Raw genomic sequence first — 20124 nt, 5'->3', positions numbered from 1 at the left:
ATATATATATATATAGAGAGAGAGAGAGAGAGAGAGAGAGAGACAGACAGACAGAGACAGAGAGAAAGAGAGAGAGAATATGAATGAATAAATATGAGAACACACAAAACAACCTTGACCTAGAGCTGGAGCCCTGAATCCATTCACTGAACCTTCTAATCTGTGAGAAAGTAAATGAGTCTGTCAAAGCCACCCCTTCTCGCATTCTGCTGTAGTAGTCCGAGAGAACTAAGACAGCCCTGAAATTAAAAGGACTCTCTGGGCAAAGAAAGCTCCTCCTCCGTGGAATTGAGGTAACAATGTTCTGAGTGGTGGAGTGGTGAATCTCTCTACCCCCGTGTTCCCCTCCGTTGGCCCACCCACGCACTACGGCAGAATCTCATCTGTGGTCTATCTGGTCCTCAAAGAAGGAGGTGGAGTGGAAGGGATGGGCAGTTGTGTTTCTGTGAAGAGGAAAACGAAGGTGTCGTTTTGGAAAAGGGGATAAGAAGGAACGAGTGCCCTCACTCATCTGGCAGTGTCACACTCTGGTCGCTTACGTGTTGGTAGCTCGGCCACTGGTGTTTCAAACACCAGCAGGGCCAACAACCATGGTGCAGAGTTAAGCACAGTTTCCAAATTCAGACAGACTAGTGATCTACTTTAAAAATTACCCACTGAGGAATCTGTGTACCACAGTAAAAGACTGACTGTGTGTGGAAGATGAGCCCGAGACAGAAGACGCTCAAACACAGTGGCCCAAACAACGGACTCGAGCCGACCCATGACTGCGAAGGTGGAGCAGAAGCAGGCAGTGTCTAGTAATGCTGCACGTGGAATCATTAGGAAGTGGAGCAACCCAATGGCAATTAACAATGAAACAGGAAAGAGCCTACCCTTGCCTGCGCCACCGCTTCACCCCCAGGCTTCCCCACATGGGCCAAGGGTTACAGGGGGCCTGTGAGCATGTGCACCCAGACGGCCTCCTCCTCACCTGCCTCCCCACGGGCAGAGGGTTACAGGGGGCCTGTGCGCACATGTAGCCGAGACGGCCTCTGTCAGCGCACACCACTGCGGCTCTTCTCCCCTCATCACCCCCAAGGAAGAGTGGGCAGACTGGAGGCAACACCCACGTGGCACTCACTGGTTTGAAAGTAGCTGTGGGTGAACCCCAGGAACACTGGGCTGAGTACGAGGGAGACGGCGTGTGTACTGTGAGTGTGTGCAGGCTGCAAGGCCCGAGAGGAGGTGACCAATGAGACAACAAGTAAGGGCTGAAAGCAGACAGCAGCACCGAGGACAGAAGCGAAGGGCTTGTGACTGAAGCGCAACCCTGGGCTGTCACTGAAGGCTCACGATCCAGGCTGAATGAGAGTGAGTCAAAGCCCGTGTCACGTGTAGAGATGAAGGGAGGGCAGGCAGGTCAACGTGCAGAAGCCGGGCACGCGATCCCTTGCTGGCCCCTCTCCAACCTGCTGTCACATCATGAGCCACAGGCAGGCACAGCCACCATCAGGGACTCCTCCAGGCCCCTGGCAACAGGGGAAAGTGCGGCTTTTTACAGGAATTTCTCACGGCCATTCCAAGTTTATAGACGGCTGAATGCTCGGGTGGTTCAATCAAGTTAGTTCAATCACTTGCTGACAATCAGACATCAGAGCTGGACAATGAATAAGGATGACAGAAGAACGGATGCCTTTGAGCCATCGTGTTGGACAAGAGCACTGAACATCCCATGAACGGCTAAAGAACAAACAGACATGTCTTGGAGAGGGTGCAGCCAGAGTGCTCTTTGGAGGCAAAGATAACCCATCTTCATCTCCCGCACTTTGGGCATGTTGCTAGGAGGGGCTGGTCTTGGAGAAGGACATCATGCTTGGAAAGATGGAGGGTTGGTGACAGAGAGAAAGACCCTTGGTGGGATGGACTGACACAGCAACTGCAGCAATGGCCTAGGCTGTGACAGGAAGTGTGAGGATGGCACAGGATAGGAAAGGGTTCAGTTCCATTGTTCATGGACAACAGCCCTAAATCCTGCTCTCTCCTGAGCCAATCTTAATTGTTTTTGACACACCTACCCCTATTACCTCAGTCACTGAATCAATCCATCTCATAGAGGATCTTCCTCTCTTGCGCTGTCCCTCCACCCTCCCAAGCATGACGTCCCTCTCCAAGGACCGGTCCCTCCTTGCAACATGTCCAAAGTATGTCAGACAGAGCTTCAGAATCCTTGTTTCCAAGGAGCAGCCTGGTCTCATCCTCTCCAGGATGAACCTGTTCATTCTCTTAGCAGTCTATGTATATTCAATACTCTTCTCTAGCACCACAGTTCAAAGGCATCAGTTCTCCTTCTATCATCCTAGTCATTTCACATGATTAGAAAACAAAAATAAATGCCACTGCCTTTGGGGTCGACTCCTGACTCACAGTGACCCTGTAAGACAGAACTGAACTGCCCACAGAGTTTCCAAGGAAGTAATGAAATATGAAATGGAACACGTGAATATCAACATTAGTGAGATGAGATGGACCAGTTTTGTGTCCTCTGAATCAATCACATGGCATATTATGCCGGAATTAAAACCCAAAGAATGGTATTGCGTTCATAGGTAAAAAGACAATTTCAAGTTCTATCCCAAAGTACAAGGTTGTGACTGAAAGGATATTATCCATATGCATACAAGAAAGAACTGTTAGTAGGATTACTGTTCTAACATATTCACCAACAGCTAAGGCTGAAGAGGAGGAAATTGAAGATTTTTATCTAATCTTGCAGTTCAGTATTGACCAAACATGCAATCAAGATGTGTTAATGATAACTGGGGAGGAATACAAAACTTGGGAACAATGATGAAGGAATAGTAATCGGAAAGTACATATGTGGTAACAGAAAACGAGGCAGGAAATAAAATGATCGAATTTTGTACATTCACTGACTTCATCACAAATACCTTAAGAAAAATCCCCACAAACAGCAACTTTCTACATGACCTCACCAGATGTGACTGCAAAGGAATCAGCCTGACCACAGCTGTGGAAGGAATCGTTGGAGAAGCTCAATATCAGCAGTCAACACTAGTCCAGGTGCTGACAGTTGAACAGACCATCAATTACTCATGTGCAAGCTCAAAATGAGGCCAAAGAAAATGAAAATAAGTCCAAAGGAACAAAAATATGACCATGAGTCTCTCAATGAATTTGAAAATTATCTTGAGAATATGTCTGAGGCATTAAACACCAGTAATTGAAGACCAGATGAGTTGTGGGATTACATCAAGAATATCGTCCATGAAGAGTCTGAAAGATCATACAAAGACAGAGGAGAAAGAAAAAATGGAAATAGATGTCAGAAGAGACTGAAAATTGTGCCATAGTGTTGAGAAGCCAACACAAAGGGAAGAGATGCTGAAGTGTAAGAGCTGAACAGGAGATTTAAAAGGACAGCTCGAGAAGACAAAGCATTGAAGCAACGTGCAGAGAGCTTGAACTGGAGAAGAAGAAGGGAAGAATTTGCTTGGCATTTCTGAAGGGGAAACAACAGAAAAACATATTTAAGCCTCAAGCTGTAAAACTTGAGATGCTATGGCCACATCTTAAATGACCCAGGAACAGCGGGGAAGGGTAGGATGCCTGGCTGGCTGGAAGCAATGTCTGCTAGAACGAGGACAAGATTTAAGATGCAAGTGCTCTGAGAAGAAAGTAGCAAGGTGCTTCTGCGTGGAGCGGAGGCTGGTAGATACGTGGAGATGTGAAGCAGAAGAATGGCTGGGTCACCTCTGCACAAGAGATCTGGCCGTGGCTGGATAAGCCAAAAAGTCACCACATTTTTGGGTTCTTGTCTTCTTCTCAGTAAAACCCACAGGTTTTCTTCTTGTGTTAGAAGGTAAAGGGCTCCTTACCTACGACCTGTCAGCGTGCCACACCTCGGCGGTTTACAGCTATCATGCTGGAGTGAGCTAAGCGCTGGCTGCATACAGAAAAATCAGCCGTTTGAACTCACCAGCTGCTCCTTAAGCAAAAGACGACGCAGTCTGCTTTCGCTGAGATCTACAGCCTTGGAGGGAGCTCTGGTGGCTGAGTGGTATGGAATTGCACTGTCAGCCCAAAGGCATAGGGTTCAAACACGCCAGCTGCTCCCTGGGAGAAAGATGGGCAATCCTGTGCCTCTAAAAACCTGCTGGAGTGTCAGCTGTGGGTCAGTGCTGACTCAATGGCACAAAACAAGAAAAACAGTGCCGGCAGCCCGATGAGGCAGCTCTAGCCTACGGCGCTGCTAGGATCTGTAATCTACTTGATGGCAATGGGAATGGTGGAAGCTAAGTACATCACCAGTACTTCAAACATCGAAAGGTCACCCGCAGTGGACATGTTCCAGTGGGACTCCCAGACTGGAAGAGGAGGATGAAGGCTGTTAGCAATTTCTGGGAAAGCTCAGAGCTGTCGAGTCAGAACCGCCCCATGGCTGACCCACCAGCGGGTTTTCTGAAGCTGCAGACTGCATGGGAGGAGACTGTCCAATCTTCTCTCCTAGGGAGGAACAGCTGGGGGATTCGAACTCCCACAGAGGTGCCTGTGGTTCAGCAGGGCAACTAACCACAGACCAGACCACTACAGCCTCCTACGTCAACTCAAATTCCTAAAACAGAAAATGAGCAATTAAAACCTTTGTGGGTCACAACAGACTCTCACCCCAGAATGCTAACAGCTGAGCTTGTAAATCAGGACATGAAGCTAACACAGGACCAGGCGGTCTGTTCCATTACTGTAACGTTATATGTTGGAGCCTACAAGACTCTGACTAACAGGAGTGCAGACTCCCATCGGGGTCCTTCGTGGACCCTCTGAGCCCACGTGAAGATGCTCAGATTGTCTGAACCTTGCACCTAACAGCCAGAGAGCTGAGGCCCAGAGTGGCCAGGCCACCTCTAAGGGCTCACTCATAGGGCACTCTGGTGCACTGAAGTCCCAAAGTCCTCGGTTCGAATACACCAGCTGCTCCCCAGGAGGAAGGCGGGCAATTTCCATCCATGCCTCTGAAAACATGCTGGAGGGTCACCTATGGGTCCGTTCAGACTGAACCACACACAACAATGAGTTCACACAGCAGTTCCTGGCAGAATAGAATCAGAACCTTGGCCCCAGGCTTCTAGGGCAGAACTATTCTAAGTTCTCAAATTACGGTCAAGGACAGCTGGGTCTCTGTAGCCTCAGGGTCTCCCCTGGGGGGTTCGGAGAGGGGGAGACTGCCTGGGAGGCCAAACCCCACACTGGACCTAAGACTCACCTTTGAACCATGTGGGATCTGTCATTTCAATATGTCACACCAACTCTCCACCTAACACTCAAGGTGGGGACTGGATTTTGGTCAAATGTCAAGTCGGTTAATTTCAATTTTAAGAAGATGTGGTTTTGGGTAGGCGCCCTCCCCCAGGGACAACATCCTGGATGTCAGCAGGGCCAGGGCCCATAGAAGTCCATCCCCTGTCCTGGTCCTGAAACCCGAGCACCACATCATGCCGCTGGCCCCAGGCATGTCTGCCTCCGTGCGTGTCCCTGTTCTACCTGGGAACACACGGCATGTGGAAATCCCTGAAGTTTAAAAAGCAGACAAGTCTAAGTCGCTGGCAAACGTTTCTCCTTTCCCAAGGCTTAAAGTGAAGGAAGCACTGCTCACTTGCAGGAAATCAGCTGTGGGCGGCAGGCTTGGCTCTGAATGCAGCACCTGCTCCAGCACGGAGTGCTCTTAGCTGTGGGCTCAGGGTCCGCTCAGCTCCCCCATCAGCCTGATGAACCCGCAGTCCTCGGACGGACGTGGAGGGATGGCAGCGACCTGTCACCAGCTCTGTGTGGGCCAGGACTGCCGACGAGACAGACACTTTCAAAGAGGACCACTCTGGGGAAATGAACTGGCACGAGCTCTTCAGAGGACAAGCTGTTATGGCAAGAAATGCCAACGTTTGTGTATGTGGACGTTACCTAGAAATCCACCACCTAATGTCTAAAGGAGTCATAAAAGAAATCTCAGTGTCCATCAAGAGGAGGTTAGACTATGGTTCAGCTATCTGTACTCTGGATGTCTACAAGGCCTTTCGAGAAAGAATGCAGTAGCTCTGCAAACATAATTCCAGGAACCATTAAAAAAATCAAACTGGAATACATACTGCATTGGAGCAGATGAAGGAAACAACTGCTTAAAAGGAATATATGATTAGGCAGTATTTGTATGACAACAGTCCAGAATCAGAGGTGCACAGCAAAGTCGACTGGGGGTGGGAGAGGGAGGAAATGATGTTCAACAATGAATATTTTTTTTTAAAGAAAGTGAACTGGGAAAGGAGTAAGGGAGGGGGAGGGAGGAAAATGTGCAACAATGAATGAATGAATGAATGAATGAAAATCTAACTTTTCTGTAAGCTTTCATTAAAATCACAATTTAAAAAGTTTAAAAAATCAAACTGTGGAATGATGCATTCAGAACTATTGTTTCTTGAGGTACTGTACTCCTATCATGTACATGGGTGCAGCACAGAAGACATTAACCTGTCATTCTCTCCTCTGATGCAGGACACCTTCAGTGAGATGGACTGACATAGTCGCTGCCACAGGGGTTAAAACGTGCCTACTATGTTTGATGACTGGCAACACTGTGTTCTATTATACATGGCACAACCAACACTTGGAGCCAAGTGAAAGCACCTAGCCACAATGTACCATTCCCAATTGTGTCTTTCAGTGGAATTTGTAGGTGAGTAGAGTAAATGCGTTGTGTGTACCACAGAGTCAGAACCGACCCATAGCTGACACTCCGGCGGGTTTTCAGAGGCAGTTAATCTCACAGGAGGAGACTGCTCATCATTCTCTCACAGAGCGGTTGATGGATTCGAACTGCCTGTCTTCAGGATTCTAAGTTGTAGCTTCTCGCCACTAGGCTACCAGAGCTCCTCAGAATAAGTGTATCCAGGTCCTATTCATCTTCACAAGCGAGTGACTTAAAAGTGCCCAGTGCAGCACGTGAAAGTGACTGTGATGAAGAATTTGGTGCCAGTAGTTGTTAAGGGTTACATCTCAACATCAAGAAAACAAAAATTGTCACCACTGGACCAGAAGGCAACATCAAGATCAACAGAGAAAAGATTAAAGTTGTCAACGATTTCATTGTACTTGGATTCATAACTAACACCTATGCTAGCAGCAGTTAAGAAATCAAAAGATGTTTTTCATTGGGGAAACTGGCTGTCAAGGGCCTCTTTAAAGTGCTGAAGAGCATTAACAGTTTAAACACTAAGATGTGCCTGACTCGAGCTATGTTATTTTTTCATTGCTTCCTGCACATCTGAAAGTTGGACAATGACTAAAGGTGACAAAAGAATCCTACACCTTTGCATTGTGGTGTTGGAGAAGAGTATGGAATATTTCATGAAGTCAAAAGAACAGACAAGATGGTCCTTAGAGGCAAGGATGGTGAAACTTCATTTTACATGCTTAGGGTATGCTGCCCGCAGGAGCCTGAGAGAGTCAGTGACACAGAGGAAGACCCCCAACGAGGTGAGTGGACACAGTGACTACGGTGGGCTTGAGCACGGAGGGACGAGGACAGCCCTGGACAGGACAAGGATCTGATGTGGTGCTCACAGGGTCCGAGGAGTCACAGATATTGGCAAGTGGTTGTTTCAGTCACTTCAAAGTGAGTTTAAGTTAACACTAAAGGACTAGGACAGGTGGCAGTTGTCTGTAAATTCACAAGACAGGGGAGCTCTGGTGGCCTAGTGGCAAGGAGCTGCAACTACAATCCCAGAGGCAACGGTTCGAATCCACCAGATGATCTGCTGGGGAAGGAGGGACAATCTCCTCCTGTACCAGTCAGATCTGATTTGACGGTACACTCACACAAAAATAATTTAAAAAAAAAATCACAAGACAGACTGTCTACAGTATTCAAGCTTTCAGAAGACCATTTGGGAGGGCACACAGACACTGACATAAAGGCTCCCAGGAAGTGATTGTGGGAACAATACAGGAGAGGAGGGAGGGGCTGGCAGCAGATGCAGCCTTCTGCCCCGGGGGGGAAGGGCGGGGAAAGAACCAGGGAGCCTGTTCATCTCTGGGGGCTCTAGGGGTCCTGCTTACTTTCCATGGTCCCTCTGAGGATCCAAGGCATCAGGATGGGGGAGTCTTAGTTGAAATCTGAGCTGCCTTGGCCATTTCTTGTCCTAAGACTTTCTTTTCTGTGGACAACGCAGGAGGCCCAACCATCCCTGATTTCCCTCCAAGATGCACATGAAGCCATCCATCCCTCTTGGGCGTGCTTGTTTCCCAAGAAATGCAAATTGGAATAACAAGGGCTTTCTGTCTAAAGCCTCCACAAATGCAAAATCATTACCCTCTGATTCAGCAACCACTGGAAACCCTTTCATTTGGGGAAGAGAGAAACAATGAATCATGATCAGACATGACTGGGAGCTTTTAATTGGCCTCCAACACTCTGTTCCACCAAGTGGGCTCATGCTGGGGCTTCCCTGACCGGTCGCTGCTGACCCTGGGGTCTTCCTGCACATGCTCCTGAAGGCGCTGCCTTGGAGAGCTCAGTGGCCCAGGCTCTGCAGCCCTGTAGGCTGTCCTGACCAAGTACTGTCACTTGACTGTCACTGTCAAGCACAACGTTACTTTCTTTCCATCCTACATGCAAACAACCAGGACAAAAGCGCAAACCGCTGCAAAGAGTGTCTGTGGTTACACTAGGCCGATGGAGGGGGTCCGTTGGAGCCCTTCCTAAATGGATCCAAGTGGGGCAAAGTCCTATCCAAACCAGCACAGCTGCCTCTTCCCCGTGCCTGCCCAGCCAGGCCCAGCTCTGCCCTTCCGGCCCTCAGTATCAGCGTCGTCACAGACTTGCTCCCCACGCCACCCCTGCTGCATGGGGTCTACATGTGGACATTCCAAATCCTTGCTCCCATAAGGTCATTGGGGTCTACATGTGGACATTCCAAATCCCTGCTCCCATAAGGTCATTGGGGTCTACATGTGGACATTCCAAATCCCTGTTCCCATAAGGTTATTCATGGGCCTAAACCCTACCAGGCTCCCCAGTATGTGTGTGTGGCTGGAGGCCCTTCCCTCTCCTCTGTGCACTCCCACACCCCCACAGCTGCCCAGGTCCTCCTGGCTCTGTGTGCGGGTCCTGGGTGATCTCTCCTGAGCACTTCCACCCCAGCCCTTCCTCCTTGGCTTCTGGCTATCCCAACACTGACCTCATTTCCCTCACCACCTATAAGTTTGCAAATACCTGTGTGCTCACATGATTAAGGGCCAACTACTTGACATATTTCAACAAACTGGTACAGCTCTGGATGGGCTCACCAGACTGTGTCAAGATATACTGAGCACAGCTACGTGGCCAAAGAAGATCCAACAGAACGTGGAAATTGTTGAACAGTATCACTAAGATCACATGCAAGCAAAATCTTGCTGAAAATTATAAAAAATTGATGAGAACAGTACACAGAGAATTGTCAGAAATAGAAGCATAGTTTAAAAATGGTTGTGGCACTAGGGATATAAATGTCAGATGGATCTTGGCTGAAAACAGAGTACCAGGAGGATGTCTATTTGTGTTTTATCAACTATGTAAAGGCATTTGACTGTGTGGATCACAACAAATTGTGACTAACACTGAGAAGAATGAGAACCCCGTAACACTTGATCATGCTCACGTGAACTCTGTATCTAGGCCAAGATGCTATTACCTGAACAGTGAACACTGTATGATTAGAAATCAAGAAAGGAGGGCATTGAGGATGTGTCCCATCTCCATACCTTTTCAATTTATATGCAGAAAAGTTCAACAGGCTGGACTTTATGAAGCAGAATGAGACATCAGGATTGGAGGAAGACTCATCAACAACCTGTGTTATGCAGAGGACACAACCTTGTTTGCCGAAACCGAGGAGGACCTGAAGCATTTGCTATCGAAGATCATGAACTGCAGCCTTCTATATGGATTGCATCTCAACATCAAGAGATGTCATTCCCCTTAAATATCTGTCCCAAGAAGAAAGGGAATAGCAGAGGCCTTTAGGGACCATGGAGCATCAAGAAATGCCAGCAAAACTCCTCTCTCTCTTTCTAATAAATGTGTTTTTAAAAGTAGATTGACATCTGCTGTTACATTTCCTTCTGGTGAACTGCTAAACAGCTCAAGTTATGTTTCCTGTGTAGGCTCTCACACCTATTGGACACAAACTAGGTTGGATTTGGGGAACAGTTTGCAAATTATAAGCACAGGTTCAATAAATCATGTACTCATAAAAAAAAGTCCTCACTATCTGGCCAATAGGCAGCATCATGATAGATGGAGAAAAGACTGAAGTTGTTAATGACTTTATCTTGCTTGCATCCACAATCAACCCTTGACAACCGGAAGTCAGGACTCAAAAGGTGAGCTCCATTGACAAAATCTGCTGTCAAGGACCTATCCGAAGAGTACTGAGCCAACCACAGGCTGCCCAGAGAACAAACAGGTCTGCCCTGGAGAGGGTGAAACCACGTTGTTCCTTGGGAGGCAAGGATTTTGCAACTCTTAACTCACATACAGCTGTGCTTGTGACGATTTGTTAAAGCAGCAACGGGACACTGAGACATGACGGCACACGGGTGCCTGGTGCCCCGAGGGCTGGAGTCTGGAGGCCTCAGGTGCAGGCACATCTACAGGTACCAGAGGCTTCTACGTGCTGGGTGGGCTGTGCCCACTGCTTTGACTGGACAGAACCCTCGCTCCCTGAGCTGGTGGAGGAGATGCTGGGACAACATTACTGGCGGTAGGAGAACCAGGCTGCAGATGTTAAAGACCAGGACCTACATCGGCCATCACTACTCCACCAGGCAGCGGCCGAGCTTCCAAACATTGGGCCGTCAGGAAGACTAACAAAGACGTGCTCCGGAGGAAGTGAGTGGGAGCATTTCTCTTCTCCTCTTTTCCTACAGGAATCATTTCTCGGCTCTGGGAACACATGGCCACTGTCTCTTTACACTGCTAACACCCGTTTACCCCTGAGCTGGGGAGCATGGAGCTGACCACCCCGATCATCAGCAGAGCGAGACGCATGCATTCCGAGGGAAAGTTCTGGAAGAGCCCTCCTGTCTCTTGCACTGTCACAGAATGAAGTATCTCTGAGGCGAGCCTTGCTGGTACTGCAGCGATGCAGCGATGCCCTGTACTCAGTGGTCTTGAGTGCCCCCACCCCCCCGGACTGATCTTCTCAGTGCATTACATCAGCACGGAAAGGGAGACTTTGAAGACAGAAAAACAGATGTAGAAGGTGACATAACGGCCCTGGACCTTGTCATTTATCATGGTGGAGCAGGAAAAGCCAAGACCTGTCCCGGGTCTTTCCTTGTGACTTTGGAGTTATGTGACATCCAAGAATGGGGAGGCTGAAGAGAGGTGTCCCCGGCAGCACCACACAGCTGCTCCTGCTGGGGCAGGGCCAGAGGCCAGGGGACACACCTCGGAAAGACACAGAACCAGGGTGTCTCTGACCCCAGGGATGTGAAACCGCTCAAACCTCTGCCCTCTGTCATCCTTTGCGAAACACTTGTCTCTCTTTGGAGAGAGGTTCCCACCTTTGAGGGCTCAGGGCCTCCAGCACATGGCACACAGGTGCCAGGGACAGAGGAGGGGCCGGGAGCCTCCGTGCCACATCCTTTCAGCTCCAGGGAATATTCCAGTTGCCCAGAACACACTTCTGGTTCTGAGGCCTATTTGCAAATGTTAACACAACCAGCGTGCTTTCTTGATGTGACCAGTTTCCAGACAGGCCCAGGTAAGCCTCTCCAAGTGAGGAAAGACAAGGTGTGGCTGTAAGATGAAGCCAAAGCCACGTTCCTGGAAAATTACCAATAGTCGAACGGGCTGGAAGGATGTCACCAGGCAGGCTGTCGAGGGACAGAGGAGGGGACATTTCCATCCAGGCCTTTCTCAGCAGCCACAGAGGAAAAGCCTTCCAGGTTCCCTCCCAACTAAGTCTAGTTTCCCTTAGCACTAACAGAAGACAGGATGCACCCACAGAATTCCTTCTCCAAGTCCCCCCTGCACTGCTGCCATCTCCCCTTCCCCCCTTTCACAATGCACATTCGTAGGAAGACAATATCAACTGACCATAGACTCAGGCTGCCTGGGCAATGTACGTGGCGAGTGCTCAACTACTGGTCCAAAGGCTGGTGGTTCAAACCCACCTGGAGCTGCCTGGGAATACAGACCAAGAAGTCCACCTCTGAAGAACCAGCACTGAGTATCCCATGGCCACTATCTGCCCTGACACACTTGGGGTCACCATGAATCGAAGTCATCATCAAAAGACGAGAGCCAGACTGTCACCTCACAGGGCTGGTCACGGGCTGTGGCAGAAGACTCTGCTGCAAGGTGGGCCGGGGGAGCACAGAGTGGGTGCCCACAGGTACTCAGGGGATGTGCATTTTCCTCACAAGAAGTCCAAGACGGACGGGCACACGTCCATGTATGTCGTTTGGAGGGAGGGGGGAAATCCATTACCCCAGCGACTTGAGAGGGAACTATCTAACCCGTCGCTAGAAACAGTACAGGTTGGGTGCACGCCCCAAGGCCAGCCCAAACCGTGACTCTGGACAGCGTCCACAGAGGGATCAGGTGACTTGGGGACTACAGACCAAGAAGGGGACCCACGCATGGCAGTCCACCTGGGATCCCCGTGGTACCTGTGCTGACCAAACGGAAGTCACATGCAGCTCACCACGGGTGACCACCACATCCCAAACCAGCAGCCATCAATTCCCTTCCAGCTGCCGAAAACCTCTGCTTCAGAGCAGAGCTGCACCCCACAGGGCTCTCAATGGCTGATGTCTGGCATGGAGAGAGCCAGGCCTTTCTTCCGAGGCACCCTCAACAGCTTGACCAACCAATCTTCTGTGAGTAGCCCAGCACTTAGCCTCCTATCCCACCCAGGGCACCCTCTCCAGCTGCCCTTCTCCCTACACCAACCTCATGTCCTGCAGACCAGTGCTGGGCTCTGGAGGCGGGAACGATTCATACTTGATTTTTAACAGAAGAGCAGTTTGGTTTTAAACAAGGCCCAGTGAGTGTGGCAATGGCTTAACCATTCAGATGCCGTTACTGAAACAAGTGAGTATCAGGGAGCACTCTGAATGAGCCACAGAACCCCAGGAGTAAGATCCACAGGAGATGGGCACGGGGAGGTCGGGTCACGGAGGGGCGGGAGGTCAGTCAAGTACCCCGCACTGGACATGCACCAGGAAGGATATCTCGCAGGACTGTCCTTAAGAGCATTTAGGAATCCCGTCTGCTGGGAACCTGTGGAAAGGGAAGCCAGAATTTAGTGTGCAGACATTCACCTCCAGAAATCAACAGCTTTTATGCGAGATGTGCTCTCATTTGCATATAGACAATAGGTATCTAAAGCTCAATTAAATAATTGTGTTCCCTAAGGGCTCCCGCACCCAGTTCGCAGCTCAGAAGCTGAGCTTCCACAGAACCAGCCAACAGGATGGCAGAGTGGTAATCAGGGCCCACATCTGCAGGAGGCCTTTCTATAAAAGCAGATGTGTGTCTGCATATTTCTCCATAAATTTTCCTGATTACTCCTTTGTTTGCCTCAGTTTAATAGGAAAACAACCCTGGGTGCTATCCCGTTCCCCCCACCCCTGTCGCCCCCCCTTTAAAAAAAAAAAAGAAAAGAAAAGAAACACTGTTTTCCCAAAGTTTGTTAACTTTGGACCCTGTTGGTCCCTTACTCCAGGCTACACAGAAAAGATGTCTTTCTTAGAGTTCAGCGTAAACAAGTTCGTAATTCTCAAGTTCAGTGTGGACTCCTGAGTTCAAGGCATTTTAACAGTAGCTCCCTGTGTGAGCAAACATTTCAAGGGCTTAGCGGAGAATGCAGCTGACAAGAAGAGGTGTGCATTTTCTGTGCTGGGAACATGCTTTCTAAAAGTCAGAGAGAGGCAGGACCGAGGGGGACACCACCGTCTCCTGCTGTGTCCTGTGAGGCTGGCCTGTCGGGACAGGAGTGGCCCTTGTCCATCAACTTAAAAGAGCACTGATGTGATTCTGACCCATCTCCTCATGGGTTAGATTGGGTGTGGTGTGACATGGGAGTCACCAGCCAGGTCCCTGGCCATGTGGAATCCCGGCCAATCTGTGGAAAGGGTCACTGGTTTGCAGGTGTCCTGTATTTCCTCCATGCCCAGAGATGGGATGAGGCTCCGAGAAGTGACAGCAGAGACACCAGGCACAGAAGGGACAAGGGGAGGTTCCAGTTTAAAGTTCTCCCCTCTCTGCCAGGCCAGCAGGCAAACCTGGCCAGGGATGTACAAGTTCCCTGCAGGCCAGCTTGGCCTTGAGACAAAACTGGGTGCTGAAGACATGCTTTCTTCCCTGAAAAACTGCACTGCTACCCTACACTTCCCTTCCTCTCCTGGGATGTCCCCTCCTTGGGGCTCCCAGGGGGGTAGTGCCTCCGACCCCCTGGCCATCTCCTCACTCAGAGAGGCTACCTAGTGGTAGTGAGAGCCTGGTGATCTGGCCTCCAGCCATCCTCAACTGCTCGGGCCTTGGCCAGCTTTCTCCAAATCACAGGGGGTAAGAGCAGCCATTTAAACCTTTGACCCCTCTCCACAGTGTCCTGTGCCAAGGCCAGCTGGGGGTGGGGGTGTGTGTGGTGTGTGTAGGACTGTTTTATGGGGAACAGAAGAAGGAAAATGTAAAATCTCTATCTGCTTTCGCTCAAAACACCCAAATCTTTGACCATGTCAAAATACTCAAAACTGCAAATATTTGACCAAAATAGAACTTGTAGTCAAAGAAATTTCCAATGCTTTTCTGGAAGGAGACTGAACTAGCACTGAATTTGCTGGCGCTGCGGTGAGTGGCACTCAGGGAAGAGGGGGATACAGTGGACCCCATGCTGGGGCACTGCAGGCCCCCGTGTGTGTCCCCAGAGAGTATGTGGATAGAGTAAGAGCACACTGACCCCTGGTACCCAGAATGCAGTGCTGAGGCCATAACACCATGAGGAAGGCGCCTGAGAGCGTGAAGGGTGCTGTAAAGATGCCAGTGGCGGCCATCGAGTCCATCTCGACGCAGAGTGACCGCATGTGTGCCCATCGGTTATTAGTGCCACTGGCACATGGGAGTGGCCAGGCCATCTTGTCTGGCTGTGTCAAATGATTGTGCCTTTGGCCATTCCAGCGTAGGGTCCTGGGCTCTCTTTCTGCTGGGCTGGTCCCTCAGCCCACAGACAGGCCTTGGCTGTGTGATTCTGGAAGCAGGCCTCCGAGGGCCAGTTCCTGAAAGAGTGCAAAGGCCTCTGACAGGAGCTCATCTTCTTGTAAACCCACCAGTGCAGGCTCTCAAGCATGTTATAAATCATGTCAGATGCCTGAAAGGACTGTGGTGAGGAGAATGGGAACCTGAGTTTGATATCCATTTGAAAATCTGGGAGAGTCCATTTAACATTCAGATTTGATTTATCAAAAAGCAGCATCTTGCACTCTGCCTCTCCTTCCCCATGAAACAAACCCCTTAAGAGAGGAGGGAAGGGAATTCTGCACCCCAAACTTCTATCTTAGTACTGTCACAGCTGTGGAAATGAGGCACGCTTCCAGAAACATCCCTGAAAAAGGCGTTGGGCTTGCTGATGGGAGGGTATGCTTTAGGATTTGGGCAAGGAAGAGGACAGGCCTTTAATATTGCTAATGGAAGGGAGGTTTAAATGCTTACACTTATAGTTCAAAGCCTTTTCATCACTCTCACTTGTAGGAAAGAGAATGACATTCCAAGCTATGACCTTCAGAACAGGGAGGAGGAAGGACACTTACTTACGCAACACATTAAGAGCCACTCTAATTTTAAGTACAGTTACTTCCTTTATAAGCCAGGGGTCGTTTATTCTTGTTGTAGCAAGTAATCGAAAACTCGTATCCAATGGCTATTTCTAATAGATACAGAATTCATATAAAAAATTCCAGTTTTATCCCTCAACATTTTCACTGCCCCCTCTACCTGGATAGGGTGTCTACTGCTGCCTCTGTATGACATTTGAAAAAAGTTTTGGGGACAGAGAACTTTTCCAACTGGTGTCATTGGTATTCAATGGGCAACACTGGTATTCAGTGGGTATCATTAGTATTCAAGGAATATCATTGTAGCATGTTGTCTTTTGGGCAACATATGGGGATTGTTCTTCTGGGAAATCTCTTAGCAGAAGGGAAAGTGAAGCCACAAAGGTTTGAATAGGAAAGCGGGTGTCCAGGAGAAAGTGTTGTTAGTGAAATAAAACCCTGATTCAGTTGTGACCCTGGAAACCGCTAGTGGAAGGATGGCGGGGGGACTGGGAGTGAATGGGGGGTGAGAGGGTGGGATGAAGAGGGATGGAGGCAGAAAGGAAAAGGGGACAGGCTGGAAGTGAGGAATGGAACAGGGAGAAGGGGAAAGAGGAGGTGAGAAAACCCAAGATGATCAAAATATTAAATCAAAATCAAATCATCAAAGCAAAGTCAGGCCAGTGGTTACGTACGTAATCTGATTCCGCCAGCATACTTACGAAGAATGACGTGGGTGGTAACGAATGCAAATATAAAGACTGTCAGAAAAGACAGAGATAAAATAAACATATAAAAAAATCTGTAGTTTCTTTTCCCCACACAGTTGCCTACCCAGGGACAGTGGTGATCAAATCGTTCTGAAATGAGAGGCAGAAAAAAAAAAGAATATGGAAATCAATTAATAAAATGGGTTTTTTTCACTTGAGGGAGTAGCAATCCTCTTCCCCCCTTAGTATTCTGAACTGCACAACAAAATGATACCAGAGTAAGTATTTACAAATTGACCCCTGGAGAAATGGTTAGCCTCAAGACATTTCATTTCCACTGTTCTTTCAAGAGACCTCAGGAATTTACCAAAAACCAAAACAAAAAACATCATCTCAAATGGCAACTTAATGAAAGAGAAATGTAAATTCAATTTTAATGAGAAAAAAATATTTCCCTCTTCCATTAAAAAAAACAATCTTTGTATTAAGAGAACAAGATGCCTTTTGAGATGGTAATGACACCATCTGTTATCTGTGGGGCTGAGCCAGTCTCCCTTCTCAGTAAGGAGTCATAGAAGGCGGGGGCAGGACAGGGTCTCAGGCTAGTTACAACTGTTTCCTATGAAATCTCCTCTATTTCAATAGCAGTTAAGTTGATATCATCTTTGTAAAAAAATACTGTATTGGTTGTTTGGGTGGAAATTTACACAGCAAATCAGACTCCCACTTGACAGTTTCTGTACAGGTTGCCCCAGTGATAACAGCTGTTACTTTCACAAGGCACAAGGGGTCAACTTTCTCTCTAGCTGCATTCTTATTGTTTCACAACTAACTAGTCTCTTCCATGAAGAAATGCAACTAAAAACTCTCCTAGCCCATAATTCTCAGAGTCCTCATGTGTAAAACAGGGACACTTCAGTTATTATGAGGTGAAAGGAGGTCATGCATACCTGGGACGTATTTTTAAAATGGACATAGTTTTGTCATGAGAAGTCACATATATGAGTACTTCAGCCCACCCAACATTCCTAGGAAGAAAATGATTGTGTCCCTAGTTTACAAACGAGGAGACGAACGCTTAGAGAAACGGATGACTGTCTGGGGCCATTCCAGCTCACAAGCAGTGGAACTAGAACGTGAGGCCAGGTCCTTCCAGGCGGATGCTCCCTCTTCCTCTCGCTCAAGCTGCCTCTAGTCTGCTGTAGGAGACAGAGTGCTGGGTGCAAATGTCACGAGATTGCTACTCTATGGGCGTGTAAGTGCCACCCAACATCATCTAACCTTGAGTGTGAACAGAGCCTGTACTGCATTTGTGATCTGTTCTGCGCCTTTTTGGCAGTGGCCAAGCACCTCACTTTGCTGCCCTACTCGGCTGATCGATTCTGAATGACTAGTCAGAAAGCCATCCCAATGCACCCACTCCCACTAGACCGACCGCCTGGCCGACCGGAGAAAATGGCTTCGTTTCTCTTACAGGCCCTTTTCCAAGCCACTTTGTACCCAATTTCTACATACAAGCATATCTCATTTTATTATGCCTTATAGATGTTACCTGTTCTCTCTCCAAACTGAAAGTTTGAGAACTGTGTGTTGAGAAGGTCTATTATAGCTACTTTTCCAACGTGTGCTCATTTTGTGTTTCTACATCACATTTTGGTAATTTTCATAACATCTTAAGCTTTTTAATAATGCACACTTAATAAACTCTAGTCTCCCTACAAAAAACCCCTCCCCCCCCCAAAAAAAATCCATTGCCTTTGGGTCAATTCCAACTCCTGGGACCCTTCCATGGGCTGTATATCTTAGTAGGAGCAGATTATCTTATCTTTCTTCCATGAAGTGGATGGTGGCTTTGAACTATTGACCTGATTAGCATAGCAACACATTACAAACTACACCACCAGGGCTGTTAGTAGACATATTAGTGTAGTGTAAACATGACTTTTGACGTGAACTGGGAAACAAACAGACAAACAAAAAATCACGTGACTCGCTTTAGGCCTGTATTTACTTTGTCAAGAAGATGTGAAACTTAATCCCCAGTATCTCTGACACATATCTATACTGTCTATGGATTTAAAAAAGCATAGATGACCAGCAATGGTGGGAATAAAATGTCATAAAATCACAAAAGGCAGTTGGTTTCATTATTTGCAGATCAGGTATCAGACATCACGCCTCTCATTTTCTGTGTAGGCCCAAGCGTGTTGTGAAAAGGGCATGAAGAGAACAAGAGGGGCAGTGGTGACGGACAAGCTATAAGTGACCAACTGCTATCTTCAAGTGACATTAACAAGCCACAATCAGCTCCAGTGGAGGATACAGAGAGAAGTCTCAGGGCTCACGGCCTAGTGACAAGCTTGTAAGATGCTGAAAGTCAAATGAAAGTATACTAACATGAGTTACTGAGATAGCAAGCATGGCCAGCTCCACGAAGCTGGGGAAGTACGTCCCTGTGTAAAAACCACTTCAATCCCCCAAGCCATGCATCCATGCATCTGTGCCGTGGAAAGGTTTGCACAGAGAAATGCAAAAAGGAACAGAGGGAAGAAAAGTAATCAGCTACTCTACACTAAAACTCTGAGGTTGTCGTTTTGAGAACCCCCTCTCTTACTGTCTGACACAGGGCAAGAGAAGGAGAGGTGGAAGGGAGGGCCAGCACAGCACAGATTAGGTGGAATCTGATTCTGACTGTGGAAGTTGATCTGGAAAGATCCAGTGTGTGAGGCGGGCTGAGCTTATTAGACGCAGTGAACATTCGCATCATTAAAGAAGAGATGAGGTCCTGAAAGGTGAAGATATGAGATAGCCACACGGGAGACGGAGCAGAGCCTCCTCAGGACACAGTGGGTTGGCTCGGTGATAATGGTGGGCATCGGGGGCTGGCTGGGTGATGGCTGTGGACACCAGGGGGACTGGCTTAGTGATAGCTGCAGACACCAGGAAGCTGGCCTGATGATGATGGTGAACACCCAGGGGGCTGGCTTGGTGACAGACATGGACACCCAGGGACTGGCTCAGTGATGACCGTGGATGTCAGGGGGCTGGCCTGGTGATGACAGTGGACACCAGGGAGCTGGTTTTGTAATGACCGTGGACACCCAGGGGCCAGTTCAGTGACGGCCATGGACACCCTGGGACTGGCTTGGTGATGACCGTGGACACCCGGGGACTGGCTCGGTGATGGCCGTGGACACCCGGGGACTGGCTCGGTGATGGCCGTGGACACCCGGGGACTGGCTCGCTGATGCCCGTGGACACCCGGGGACTGGCTCGCTGATGGCCGTGGACACCCGGGGACTGGCTCGGTGATGGCCGTGGACACCCGGGGACTGGCTCGGTGATGGCCGTGGACACCCGGGGACTGACTCGGTGATGACCGTGGACATCAGGGGGCTGGCCTGGTGATGACCGTGGACACCTGGGGACTGGCTCGGCAATGGCCGTGGACACCCGGGGATTGGCTCGGTGATGACCGTGGACACCCGGGGATTGACTCGGTGATGACCGTGGACACCCGGGGACTGGCTCGGCGATGGCCGTGGACACCCGGGGACTGGCTCGG

General features: G+C 48.9%; 1 protein-coding gene across 1 annotated transcript in view; it reads right to left on the bottom strand.

The window, feature by feature from the left end:
• Positions 1 to 20124, bottom strand: part of ZDHHC14 (zinc finger, DHHC-type containing 14) — a 385293-nt gene that overhangs the window by 37676 nt on the left and 327493 nt on the right. Inside the window, exons 4-5 of the mRNA XM_006882757.1 lie at positions 16572 to 16709; positions 13273 to 13321 (exon numbers count right to left, since the gene is read on the bottom strand). Of these exons, the coding sequence (XP_006882819.1) occupies positions 13273 to 13321; positions 16572 to 16709 (187 nt within the window). The remainder of the gene's footprint in view (positions 1 to 13272; positions 13322 to 16571; positions 16710 to 20124) is intronic.

The sequence above is a fragment of the Elephantulus edwardii genome, unplaced genomic scaffold (genome assembly GCF_000299155.1).
Source record: "Elephantulus edwardii isolate Elephantulus edwardi_28Jun2011 unplaced genomic scaffold, EleEdw1.0 scaffold00024, whole genome shotgun sequence".
Taxonomy (NCBI): Eukaryota; Metazoa; Chordata; class Mammalia; order Macroscelidea; family Macroscelididae; genus Elephantulus; species Elephantulus edwardii.
This window is presented reverse-complemented; position numbering and strand designations above follow the sequence as displayed.